General features: G+C 47.6%; 2 protein-coding genes across 4 annotated transcripts in view; one reads left to right on the forward strand and one right to left on the reverse strand.

Moving 5' to 3' along the window:
• Dgka (diacylglycerol kinase alpha) overlaps positions 1-12,149 on the reverse strand; it is a 31,240-nt gene extending 19,091 nt beyond the window's left edge. The window contains exons 1-17 of one of the 3 annotated variants that reach the window (XM_004647094.2): positions 11,915-12,149; positions 7,143-7,287; positions 6,667-6,740; positions 6,219-6,351; positions 5,898-5,972; positions 5,434-5,483; positions 4,989-5,063; positions 4,686-4,805; positions 4,358-4,472; positions 3,633-3,721; positions 3,411-3,530; positions 3,169-3,267; positions 2,907-2,990; positions 2,615-2,688; positions 2,381-2,455; positions 1,492-1,577; positions 1,315-1,404 (exon numbers count right to left, since the gene is read on the reverse strand). In XM_004647094.2, coding sequence (XP_004647151.1) covers positions 1,315-1,404; positions 1,492-1,577; positions 2,381-2,455; positions 2,615-2,688; positions 2,907-2,990; positions 3,169-3,267; positions 3,411-3,530; positions 3,633-3,721; positions 4,358-4,472; positions 4,686-4,805; positions 4,989-5,063; positions 5,434-5,483; positions 5,898-5,972; positions 6,219-6,351; positions 6,667-6,740; positions 7,143-7,206 — 1,423 coding nt within the window. In that variant the 5' untranslated portion in view covers positions 7,207-7,287; positions 11,915-12,149. Of the gene's footprint in view, positions 1-1,314; positions 1,405-1,491; positions 1,578-2,380; positions 2,456-2,614; positions 2,689-2,906; positions 2,991-3,168; positions 3,268-3,410; positions 3,531-3,632; positions 3,722-4,357; positions 4,473-4,685; positions 4,806-4,988; positions 5,064-5,433; positions 5,484-5,897; positions 5,973-6,218; positions 6,352-6,666; positions 6,741-7,142; positions 7,599-8,063; positions 8,184-11,914 lie in introns of those variants that run through there. The other 2 variants (XM_023707348.1, XM_023707349.1) reach the window with 2 other exon arrangements.
• An 87-nt stretch (positions 12,150-12,236) lies between these two features.
• The window catches only part of Pym1 (PYM homolog 1, exon junction complex associated factor), a 29,091-nt gene continuing 28,693 nt past the window's right edge, over positions 12,237-12,634 (forward strand). The window contains exon 1 of the mRNA XM_023707350.1: positions 12,237-12,322. Coding sequence (XP_023563118.1) covers positions 12,253-12,322 — 70 coding nt within the window. The 5' untranslated portion in view covers positions 12,237-12,252. The remainder of the gene's footprint in view (positions 12,323-12,634) is intronic.

Below are 12,634 nucleotides of genomic sequence, written 5' to 3' on the forward strand. Positions count from 1 at the left end.
CCCCAGCCTCCCCATATTGGGAAAACAAACAAACAAACAAACAAACAAACAAACAATAATGTTATACTATATGCCCAGAGATATTTCTTTCTGCTTCTTCTTCTTCTTTTTTTTTTTTTTCTTTACTTACATCAGGCAGTTCCCTATGGTTCAGGATTTATGCACTCAAATGCCTCCATGCCTTGAAAGGTAAAGCAAATGAGTAGCTACAGGGACTCAAGGGCACTGTAGTAAACTGAATTCTCGCTGCACTAGAAATAATGAAGTTTGGTGCAAAATCATGCTGGGCAACTTAGTGACTTAGCAAGACCCTGTCTCAAAAAATAAAAAGGGCTGAGATATGGCTCGGCGCAAAGGCCTGGGTTAATCTCCAGCACCACCAAAACAAAAATAATAACAACACAAAGTAAATCCAACATATTAAAAAAAAAAAAAGAAAGAAATGAATACTGTGAGGCAAACAGTACAAAATAATACACAATGATTTCTGTGGGCTGTCAGCTTGTGCTTTCTGGCAAGATCTGAATAAAAATGCCGCAGCATATATTTTGCATCCCTCCACAATCTGCACCTGCTCAACTGTGCCCTCCCTCTCCCCATCCCTCACCTTGCATCCCCAAAACAGTAAATGACTCAGTTTCCCCAATGGTGATTTGTGGCTCCTCTGGCCTTATGCCAGTTTCTCCACCTCAGACCCTTCCACTCATCTTAGCAGACCTCTGTTCCTTAATCCTCACCAAGATTTCTGAGCTGGACTCTGAACCCAACAGCTTTAACCTCAAGATTGTTCAAACACACACTGCCCTATACTGACCTCTCTATCTATCGGCACCATTCCTGAAATTTTTCCTTTGAAAGGAATAAGAGATTAGAAATGGAAGTGCAATTAGGAGACAGCTGCAGTAGACTCAGAAAGAAATCAGGTGCACGAATGAATAAATGAATGAATCATGGAAAAGCTGCTGGCTCCATCATCTGCCTTTGTTCTTACACTATTTTCTTTATCCCTGCTTTGTTCTTCCTCCTCCCAATATGTTCCTTGATCCTCAGATCTCTATGGGTTGTTTGGAGGAACAAATATTTTTAGGTTTATAAGGAACAGAACTGTCATTCTTGATTTTTCGAGATTCAGCATGTGGTCTCTACTTCCGAAGCTCTCTTACATCTAGCTACTCTATGTTAGTACATACTCACCCGCATCTCTCTTCTCCCCTGACCCTCTTTCCACACCAGATGCTTAGATTCTTCTCTTTTTGTGCCTTTCCCTTCCTACCGAATTCCACCCCCCAGGCAAAATAACTTCTAACCACCTACCTCCTCCCCACCTTAGGCAACGAGCCAGATCATTTCCAGTCCCTAGAGGCAGCACAGCAACAGGAGGCACCACAGGTAAGTTGGCTTTGTCTGGAGAGGCAGGTGAAGAGACAGATGGAGGGGGCTGGCTCCGGGTACCACTGCCCCCATCCTGCCCAGAGTTCTGCCTGCACTGACCAATGCTCTCCAGAATCCAGCCTACTGTGCCATCTCCACCGCACACCAAAATCCGGCTATCAGGAACATCTCTGAAGAATTTGAGTCTGAGACAAAAGAGAGAGAAGGTAAAGGACAACAGGATCAAGGTGACTGGACTTCTAGAAAGGCACATTGCTTTATGTTTCTCATTACTATGCCCCTCTTCACCTTTGCGTTTTGGACTTGAGATATAGTTCAGTGGCAGAGCCTTTAGTTCAATTCCAATACTACTACTACTACTACTACTACTACTACTACTACTACTGATATAGGCTTGAGTTTCTTTTCTTTTTCTTTTTTCTTTTTTTTTTTTTTAAGAAAGGGTTTCACAGGGTTGGGGAGATGGCTCAGTGGAATAAGCACTTCCCTGGCAAGCACAAGGGCCTGAGTTCAACCCCCGGTTCTGCAAAAAAAAAAAAAAAAGAAAAAAGAAAGAAAGAAAGAAAGAAAAAAGAAAAGAAAAAGAAAAAGAAAGGGTTTCACTATGTAGTTCAGCCCAGGCTGGCTTCAAAGTTACAGCAATGCTCCTGCCTCAGGCTCCTGAGTGCTGGGATTATACACATGTGCCACTATGCCCAGCTTCAGTTTCTATTAAGGGCAGAGAAAAAGACAATGGAGGAGAGTTAGAGTTACTTCTTAGTGGTTAGGGGGAAAAAAATCAGTATCTTAATTGTCTGAGAACACAACAAAGATGGCCCAGAGAGCTGAGAAGAAGGAAGCGCTACTCGAGGAAAGTAAGATTCTGAAGTTTGGCCTCTTGAAGTCCCCTAGGCTCTTCTCCTAACATACATTCTTTCCTGCTCTCTCAATTTACACAGATAAAAAGATACACAAAAATGCTGTACTATGGCCCCTAAATTATACTTACCCTGGCTCAGGGCCGTCCGTTAGGAGGTTGAATACCTGCCGAGGGTTTAATATATACTGGAACTTCCAGAGCACCCTGTGTGAGGGGGAAAAGGAAAGTCCTTCATGGTGTGAAGTGGAAGCGATGTTCTAGACCCATTCTCGTTAAGGTGACCTGCCAACAACACATTCCCTTTGTTCCTCCAAACTCTGGCTTTCCCACTCCATCTAGGAAGACCCCGAGTCCTCTTCTCACCTCTGCCCTTGCTTCCCACCACTCTTAGGATTGACGAAGACTAGAAGGGGGTGAGTGTTAGGAACAGGCTCAATCTGTAAGGGTGGGGGAAAGGAGAAAATAAAGATAAACAAACCAGATTTTTTTCAGCGATAAGGTGGTCTTGGAGACAGAGGGGAAGACTGGTATTCCTCAAGCTTCTTTCACCTCCCCCCATCAGGAAGCAGCAACCTCCTCCCCCTTCAGTCCCTGCCATGTGGGTGCCAGCCCCAGACTGGCCACACCAGGAAGCCCATGCCCCTGGGCCCTGTACCCGCAGAGCATCAGATGTGAAGACATTTAAGTCATCCGTGGATTTCTGGTTTGTTTTGCTCTGTTTACGCTCCTGTCCAGATGCCTGGGAAGGGAACAAAGCAGAGGAAAGGAAAGCTGGATTATATGCAAATCCCCCAATAGATGGGTCCTTTGAATCCTAAAAGTATAGGCTCTGTGTTCAAAGTGGCATTCTGTGTGGGTATGTGCATGGGAAATCCAAGTCGCACTCCCAGCCCCAGCTGCTGCCCAAAAGGTCTCACCAGGACGCTGGGATAGATGGAAGAGGGAGGCAGGATGTGTTCACGGAGCAGCCCACAGTCACACTCAGGGCCCATGGCTTGCAGGCAGTCATCGTGGATCTGAAAAGGCAAGGCGAGCACACAGAGATCAAGCAGGAGACTCTGCCATCTCGAAAGGTAAGGGTTTAAGCTGGACCTTGGAACAGGGTCCGCTCCGGAAAGGGCCCCAAAACATATCCTGGAGGGGTAGCACCCAAACGGACCTCTAGGTGGCACCAAACACAATGCAGTCCGGTTAGACTGTGGTAGATTCGTATCTTTTTCTGACAGCGGTCACAGCGGCCAGACTCACAGCCTCCTCGAACCCACACGTGTGACTGGACCTTGGGGAGAAAGACAATGCTTTGTCTGGGAGGATCTGAATGGAGACGGGGGAGGGCAGGGACTAGGGCCAACATGGGAGCGGTGATGTGGGGCTCACTCACACCAATGTCCTTCCGAGACTTGGCATAGGTGCTGACTTCACAAGGCCTGGCCTTCATGGCGCAGTGGTCGTGAACCGTATACTTACAGACTGGGAGGGAGGAAAGAAGGCCAGAGGCTCAGCTGCTGCCCTTTCCCCCGTCTTATCACGTGGGCAGTGAGGAAGAATGACTTGCTGCATCAGGACAGGTAATCCCTTGCAGTCAGGGTGTGGCAGAGAAAGTGTTGCCGAGCTAGGCTCACCTCTAAGACCTGTGCCTCTTCTCCAGTCATCCTTCTAGAAGAACAATGGCCACCCCAGGCGGACCCACACCACCCATGTGCCAAGCAGCAACTGGGCTGGATGATTAAGCAATATCCAGGTATAACTATTATTATTGTTGTTGTTGTTATTCTAATTGAATTGTATAGTATATGCTTCCTCTAGGCGAAGCACATTTTTTAAAATCAACTGATCTAAATAAAGTTCACAATTACCTCATTTTCAGTTAAGGAAGCTACAGTTTAAACAGGGCACACGAGGCCCTGGGTTTGATCCCCAGCACCACAAAAAGAAAAAAAAGCAAAAAAAAAAGCAAAGAAAGTTGGCCTTCTCAAGGTCTCATAGCCTCTAGTCAGGGGCAAAGCCAGAGTTCAAACCTAGGTCTCCCTCTAAGTTCAGAAGACCATGCTCCTGCAGGTAGCTAGGCTCCCTTCTCCTCCCCCACCCTTGGCTCCCATCACTCACGGTTACAGCTCAGCCCCTGTTTGCCAAGACCAATGCTCGACTCGCACAGGTTACAGTAGACTGGTCTCGGGAACCTCTTGGGTCTCCACATGTGTTGCCCATCATCCTTCAGAGTCTGGAAGGGCACCGGATTAGGAAGTATGGAAGGGTTTACAGCACCAACCTCTGGCACCACACCCTAGGCAGCTACCTTCCCCATCCTCACAAGCTTTTTTTTTTTTTTTTTTTGGTGGAACCGGGATTGAACTAAGGCCCTTGCGCTTGCCAGGTAAGCGCTTATTCCACTGAGCCATCTCCCTGGTCCCCCTCACAAGCTTTTGCCACTCACCATTTCCAGTCCCAGCAGCACCAGCAGTGGCACAGTGGTGGCCCCAGCCCGGACCCACTCAGCTAGGGAGACAGAGCCACTGCCATCATAGTCAATTTCTTTCATCATCTCCTGAAGAACCTGAGCAGAGAGTGGGAAGGGACCTTTAATTTTAATCAGACATCTCTCCACTGTGTCTAAGGGACACCCATTGCAGCCATTCTAACCAAGGGGACCAGGCGGCCCATCAGACGAGGGGCAGAGCGATACAGAATCAATGCATGAGAAGGTGCAGTGAGGGACACAAAGGAAGAACTGTCTTACCGGCCTCAGCTCAGACACATCCCAATCCAAGTATTCAGCCACTCGCGTCATCTGGAGGATGATTTTTTCTACCTCCTGGGATAAACAAGGTAAGAGTCTAAGCCACAGCCATGCTCTTTATTGCTACTATTCAAACTCTTCTCCAGAAATCCAGGTTCTTGAATTCTGCACCTAGACTCACCCTTTCATTCTCAAGTGCCTCTGGCAAGGAAATAAATGTGCTTAAATATGTGTATGATGCTCCCTGTCTATGTCGCTAGCCTTTTCTTTTAGGGGTCAGGAGCCTAAAGCTGGGAAATTCCACATGTTAGGGAAATCCTCTACCACTAAACCCACAACCCCAGCCCTTTTTCTGCTTCTTAAAAATTCTGGAAAAGTTGGAGCAGGAGGGCACAGAGAAATGGACACACACTCCCTTGCCCAGTATATGGACCCCACAACTTACCGAGCTATCCAGAATCCCATTTCTGTCTGTGTCATACAGCTTGAAGGTGACTGTGGGGTATTTAGGGACACCAGGGTCAATTGGTGAGAGATACTCAAAGAATACAGGGGAAACAAAGAGCTAGGGAAAAGGGACAGCTTTGGATGGAACTGAAAAAAGGAGACAAAAACAGAGGGAAAGAGGCATGGATGCCACCCTTGGTGAACTTGATAGGGGAGACGGCACACACTTCCAAGTCCCACGAATGTGTGGGGCCACCTACATGAGAGTGTGTAGACACAGTAACCGGCTGACTATGAGACACAGCATTAGGTGTAAGTAGTCTGGGGAACAGAAAAATGGCCCATCCTTTGTCTGGCCCTGTCAGCCTTAGGAATTCCAAAAGGAAGGTAGTTTAGAAACTAGGAACACCTCTCTCTTTCCCTTTCCTCCCATCTCCCAGGCCAGAATGGCAATTCACTCACATTCTAGCTTATCTTCAGGCCGGCCTCCCTCCAGGAGGGAGAAGTAGCAGGAGACATCACTAAGACACACCACATCTGCCACAGAAAAGTACAGTAGTTCTGAAGTCAATGTTCTTTCCACTTTAGCTCCTTTTTTTCCTCTTTTGTTTATTTCAACGTGTCCCTTTTTCTTCCACTAACTTCTAATCCAGCCTGACCACCCTCTGCTGCTCTCTCCTGACCTGCCCACAACATGTGAAACAATTCAACTTTGTCCCCAATCCCACACTAATTTGACTTTTCTTCCACAGACCCAGCTCCATCCTACCTGCTTAACTGTACCTTTTAGCATAGTTTCGTCTAAGCATTGACCAGTGAGGAAGGACTGAAACAGTGCCAAGCTTAGGTGACTGGGAACATCATCCACTTCCAGATAGATCTTCAGAAATTGCTTAAATCCCTCGTACCCAATGGCCTGTGATGAGAGCGTGCATTACCCTAAGGAGTCTGCAGGATCTGCAGCAGGAGGGGACTGGAGAGCTGGGAGTAGCAGGGACAAAGACAATAAGTATTGAGCTGAGAAGTAACTGAGGCAGAGGCTTGTTTATTTGAAACAAATCCTGAGTTAATAGGATCCCTTGTTTCCCCAAAAGTGAGAATTGTAGTGACCATGTACAATGAGAAGAGAGCAGGCCCAGAATAATCCCTGGAAGTTGGGGACCCCAGTGAAGTAGCAAAAACAAAGATGAGAGGAGTTGGTCAAGGAGAGGATTTCCCAACTGCCACTCACGTCTCCTTGGAGATAGCTGGCCATCTCTCCATCTTCAAAGAGCTTTAGGACATCACTGACTTTTTGGGTGGAGTCTAGGTATGAAGAGAGTTAAGAGAAGAACATTAATCCAGCTCAGCTGTCCTGTTCTTCTGCCGTCCCACGCAGACACCAAGCAGGAAAAAAGATCAGAATGAGGTGAAGAAATTCCAAGCAGAAGCACAGAAACCCTCAGTGGAAAAAACAGTTCATATCCTCCAGATGGGTACCACTCTCTCCTCCTCTCTGAGGCCTGGAGCAAGCAGTCAAGGTATAGAGAAGGTAGACAGAGCTGAGAGTTTCGGCATCTCCCCATCCTCCCTTTCCTTTCCTGGTCACTGTCCTATCTGAGGAGCAGACTGGCTCAAGACCACTGGGGAAACTGGGGTGGGGGGGGCTGTAATGAGCAGGAAGAGGGTTTCTCTTCTCTGAACTGGAGCGTTGACAGGAAGACTCACATTCCATGTATTTTTGCAGCTGGACAAAGTCTTCAGGGCTTATTAGGCCCTTCTCCTTGGCCATCTTTTTGTTTTTCTTAAGAATAGCCAAAAAGGCAGCTTGGTAGTAGTACTTCCGGCGCTTGGTCCTCTTCAGGGGCAAGGCCTGCAGGAAGATGACAAGGGCTTGTGTGGAGAAGAGCCAGCTGTCCGCATCTCCTGCTTTCTGTCTGCTCTGCTCCTACTATTATTCCAGTCCTTTCCTTGTCTCCAAGTCCTTCGCTCTGTAAATCTCTTCGTCTCCCAGTGTCCCTCTCCTCTGCCTCTCTGCTCTCCCTGGTTGTGTCTGTCCTGTCTGACTCATCTCTGACTTTCTCTCCTTCATTTCTGGATTCTTTTCCGATTCATCTGGCCGTCACCTCCCCGGCCCCGGCCCCCGCCCCCGCTTTCCCAGTCTGCGTTTCGGCGGCGGCAGCTGGCGGGTGTCTGCCCTGCAGCAGCCCGCTCGGCGGCCCCGCCCCGCTCCTGCTCTGCCCCGCCCCGCTCCTCGTCAGCGGCAGCGGCAGCAGCCGCGGGTAGTTCTCACGGCGGTCGCTCGTCTCCTACTAGCTAGCCTCGCAGGCCACGACCCCATCTCGCCCCGCCTTCAGCGCTGCCACCCACTCCCCAGCCACCCACACCCGCAACGATCTCTAGCGCTTCTGACGCGCGACACAGAACCAGGCTGGCTGGGTCCGCAGCCCGCCCCACCTGGGGAAGAGGGCAATGGCGGGGCTGGAGGCCGTGGGGGGAGGCTCGCAGGTTAGCAGAGTTTAGGGAGCCCCAACTTTTGGCTATGAGACCTAGGAACCCAGGAGGAGCCATGCTATGGATCCCGGCCAGGGACTGAGTCGCAGAGGGCGACTTTCCTGGATGATTCAGAACAGCCTCAGCAATAATTACCTATTTAATATCAATTCATACGACAGCACAGTTTGGGAGTCCAACAGCTCATGTCAGTCCTGCCAGTATCCCATTCTTAGTTCTGATAGCGTTGTGTGTAACAAGTTATTAGCCCAGCACAGTGGCGCTTGCCTGTTATTCTAGCTCCTGGGGAACCTGAGTCAGGAGGATCTCAAATTCACGGCCAGTCTGGGCAACATGGGGAGAACCTGTCTCAAAATGAAAAGAGAGGCCAGGGAGATAGCTCTGCTGGCAAGTGCAAGGTCCTGAGTTTGATCCCCAGAATGGAAAGAAAGAAAGAAAAGAAAAAAAAGAAAGAGAAAGAAAAAAAAAGAGAGAAAGAAAAGGGCTAGTAATGTAGCTCAATGGTAGATCATCTGCCTGGCATGCACAAGGCTCTCCCCATTATTGAAAAAAGAAAAAAAAAGTGTGACCCTGTGAAATAAAAATCATTGGTACTGCCATTCAGAAGATGAAACTGGAGCTCAGAGAGGCTGGGGTTTTCTAAGGCAGCTAGTAAGTGGACACCCTAAGGACCACATGGCAGGGCCTCTGCCTGTCACTCTGTCTTCTTCCCGTTCCACTCTCCCTCTTCTTCCAGTTCCTCATGCATGCCAAGTTCTTACCACTCAGGGCCATGAGATTTATTGTTCTGTCTACCTGGCACAACCTTCTCTATTGTAGGCAGAGCCAACTTTTTGCCTCAATAGCAATGTTAGTTCCTTCAACATAATTTCCTTGTTCCTTTTCTCTTTTTTTCTTTTCTTTTTCTTTCTTTCTTTCTTTCCTTCTTTCTTTTTTTTTTTTTTTTTTTTTTTTTTTTTTTTGGTCGTGGGTGCTCTTTGAGAACAGGTCTCTCCGTGTAGTTTAGCTTGGCCTTGCACTTGTGATCCTCCTGCCTCAGCCTCTCAAGTTCTGGGGATTCCCTCCATCTTTAAGTGGTTCCCCTCTTTTGCATAGCACTCTTCTTAGTTCCCTTTTACAGAATTTATCACAAGTAGAAATTATTTGCCCTGTTTATTTGCTTTTTTCTTTACTGCTTGTCTTCCCTCAAGATGTTAGTTTCAAAAGGTCAGGAGTGTGTCAGTCTACTTCATCACTGTATCGTGAGGACCTAAAACATTGCCCAGTATGGAGTGAGTGAGTGCTCAGTATTATGTACAACTGATTGAATAAAGTTGGGGTATCTGCCTGTGCTTGCAGCACTTGGAAGTTCAGGAAAGAGGATTGTGAATTCCAGGCTAGCTAGGGCTATCTAGCAAGTTCAAGCCCATTCTGGATCCGAGCCAGACCCTGTCTCAACAAACAAACAAAAAGTTGGGAGTCATATTTTTTATTTTTATTTTTTGGTGGAACTGGGGATTGAACTCAAGCCCTTGGGCTTGTCAGGGAAGCGCTTATTCAACTGAGCCATCTCCCTGGCCCAGGGGTCAAATGGATCCAAATGGGTGGTAATATACAGTGAACCCATGGCCTTTGCACTGAGTATATGTCTAACAACTATTCACTTGAGACAAGTATGATTAAATGGAATGCTAGAGTGTGACTTGACAGAGGCATATGATATAATTTGGAGCAATACAGGTGTCAAATATGTAGTTTGTTAAATGAATGAATGATGCTAAAAAGCATTTATTTTATTCCAACACTCTGACCTTTATCTACTCTTTCGGAGCTTGTTGGGTAAAGTTCAGAGAGGCAGTTAGGGCCTATAAGAATAGACCAACCAGGCTGGGGAGATAGCTCGGTGGTCTAAGTGCCTGCCTGGCAAGTGCAGGGATTGGAGTTCAATCCCCAGTACTGCATGACATGCTGGCCCCCACATGCCTATAATCCCAGTGCTGAGAAGGATGACACAGGAGAATCACTATGAGTCTGAACTGCATAGCGAGACCCTGTATCAAATAAACAAATAAATTAAAAGAATAGGCCAACCAAGATGGGGGTAATGGCACATTTCTATAATCCCAGTGCTTGGGAGGCTGAGGCAAAAGGATCACTGTGAATTTGAGGCCAGACTTGGCTACATAGTGAGTTCAAAGCTAGCCTGAACCACTTACCAGGAACCTGTCTCAAAAACCAAACAAACAAAACCCCAAACCAATGAAAAAGATAAAGGACTTTTTTGTGTATGGGTGGTAATATACAGTGAACCCATGGCCTTTGCACTGAGTACATCTCTAACAAGTATTCACTTGAGACTATTTCCCGGTGAGTCACTAAGTTGTCTAGGCTGGGGTCAAACTTGTGATCCTCTTACCTTGGCCTCCCAGAGTGCTGGGATTACAGGGTGCACCACCACACCCAACAAGAATGGACTTCTGAATTATGCACAGGTTAGAATATTAGCTCTTGGATGACTCATTTCATTTTCCTGAATTTAAAATTTTTGTTTTTGTTTTTAAGTGGCACTGGGGATCAACTCAAGACTTCTTACATGCTAGGCAACCACTCTACCACTGAGTACATCCCCAGCCCAACTCCAGTTTTCTCATCAGTAAAATGAGTACAGAACAGGGATTAAATAGACTAAGATTATATAAGCAACGGCAGGTAAACATTCACCATTATTACATAAAGTGATAACTACAGATACACATATGACCAGGAGTGGTGGTACATGTCTGTAATCCTAGCACTCAGGAGGCTGAGGCAGCGGATCCCAAGTACATGGCTAGCCTGAACTATGTAACAGGACACTGTAACAAAACCACTCCTAGTTCCTCATAAGGAAATACTTTTGGACCTTAGAAAAAATGATACCTGTGAGTCAGGAAGGCACAAGTTCTAGAGATGTCTAGCAGTAGTGAAGAACATTACACCCTCCACCCTTTTTTTATATGTCAGGTACAGACATGTAATAATATCCAAGTTTTGCACTTTGCTTCTGGGAAAAGGATGAGGTGGCTAGAAAATGGACTGCTAGGGTCCAAGGACATCCCTAGACTGAGACCTTGGACATAAGGTCTCCTGGGATTTGTTCAGTTATCTTGCTGACTTCTCTCACTGAAAGTCTGACTGTCCCTGGAGCTGAACAGCAGCAAACTGCAGGATCCTGATTCCTCAAAGACGTGGAACAAGTACCATTTTGTCCTCCAGCTCCATCCCAGCCTGAGGGTTACAACTTAGGCTAGTTCAGGCAACTGCCAGGGCTAGAAGGGTGGGGTCTGCTGCTTGCCTGCCTGCCAGCTATCTGTGACTCACCCTTCCCTTCCCTCCCCTACTTTCCCTACCCATTCTACCAAGTTGGGGTGAGTGAGGAAGCAGTTGACTTGGAGGCAAAGAATTGGGTCTGGAAGTTACCAACCCCCATTTTTTTTTACCAAGGGGGAAACTGAGGCCCAAAGAGAGAACAACTCACAGGGTCACAGCCAAACTCTACAGCATCCTGCCCTTGGTCCATCTCACTAAATCTCAGTTTCTTTCTTTCTTTTGTTTGTTCGTTCGTACCAGGGATGGAACTCAGTACCTTGTGCTTGTCAGGTCGGTGCTTATGCCGCTGAGCTATCTCCCCAGGCCAGTACCTCTCATTCTTTAGATTTAATTATAAACATCAATACTAAAATTGCTGTTAACTGAGAGATAAAAGCTAGTATAACAGGGCATGGTGGCGCAAACCTGTAATCCCAGCACTCGGGAGGCTGAGGCAGAAGGATCGTTGAGTTCAAGACCAGCCTGGGCTAGAAAGTGAGCTCAAGGCCATCCTGAGCTGCATAGCAAGACCCAGTTTCAAAAAGAAAAAAAAAAAAAAAAAAAGCTAGCATAGCACAAACATTTAAAGTTTCCTTTTTACTTCAGCATTCTTTGCTCACACCCCAAGTCATATAAATAGACCATTACTCACGAATTACCTGTATCCCCGGGATGTTCAGACTGCCCAGCAAGAAGCCTCAGGGGCAGGCACTCCCAGTTTGTGAGCACAGGCTTGATCACAGCCTTCTGGAATACCTCATCCTAATGGGGGACTAGAGCCACCCCCTTTCCCTTGTTCTTCTCTCCCATCCCTGCTACAGTTAGTGGTCCCCGGGGGGCTTTAGATGGCTTTTGGCCTCAGAATTCATTGAACCCCGCCAACCTCGCACAGGATTCGCTCGGTTAAGGGGGTGGGACGAGCGCGGCGGGTGTCGTTGCGTAGTACAGGAGGAAGTTACGATGTTGGCATGGTTGGGGGAATGTGGGTTGAATTTCCATGGCAGAAGAGACGTCCAATAATATTTACATTCTTCGATGTAAAGCTGAAAAGTGGGATTCAGACTCAGGTATTTTCACAAACTTCCTGGTGACAGGTGTGGAAATGATGGGGATGGGAAGTTGGGAACCAGGAGGCAAAAAAAAAAAAAAAGAAAGAAAAAGAAAAAAGAGACTCCTCCACCCGTGCGGCGCTGAGGAGGTTCTCAAAGGGACTTTGCTCCGAGTTGGGACCCCAGGAGCTGGCTCGGCATCCCTCCGAGGGGCAGAAGGGACGGAGGCGATTCTAGGCAACGCTGCCTCCCCGGTGCTGGCCCGGCCCTCCCGCCGCCCGGGTGTCCGGGTCCGACCCGCGCAGCCGCCGCGCTCCTTCCTTCCCGCCC

The sequence above is a fragment of the Octodon degus genome, unplaced genomic scaffold, assembly GCF_000260255.1.
Source record: "Octodon degus isolate 3935 unplaced genomic scaffold, OctDeg1.0 scaffold00287, whole genome shotgun sequence".
NCBI classification, from domain to species: domain Eukaryota; kingdom Metazoa; phylum Chordata; class Mammalia; order Rodentia; family Octodontidae; genus Octodon; species Octodon degus.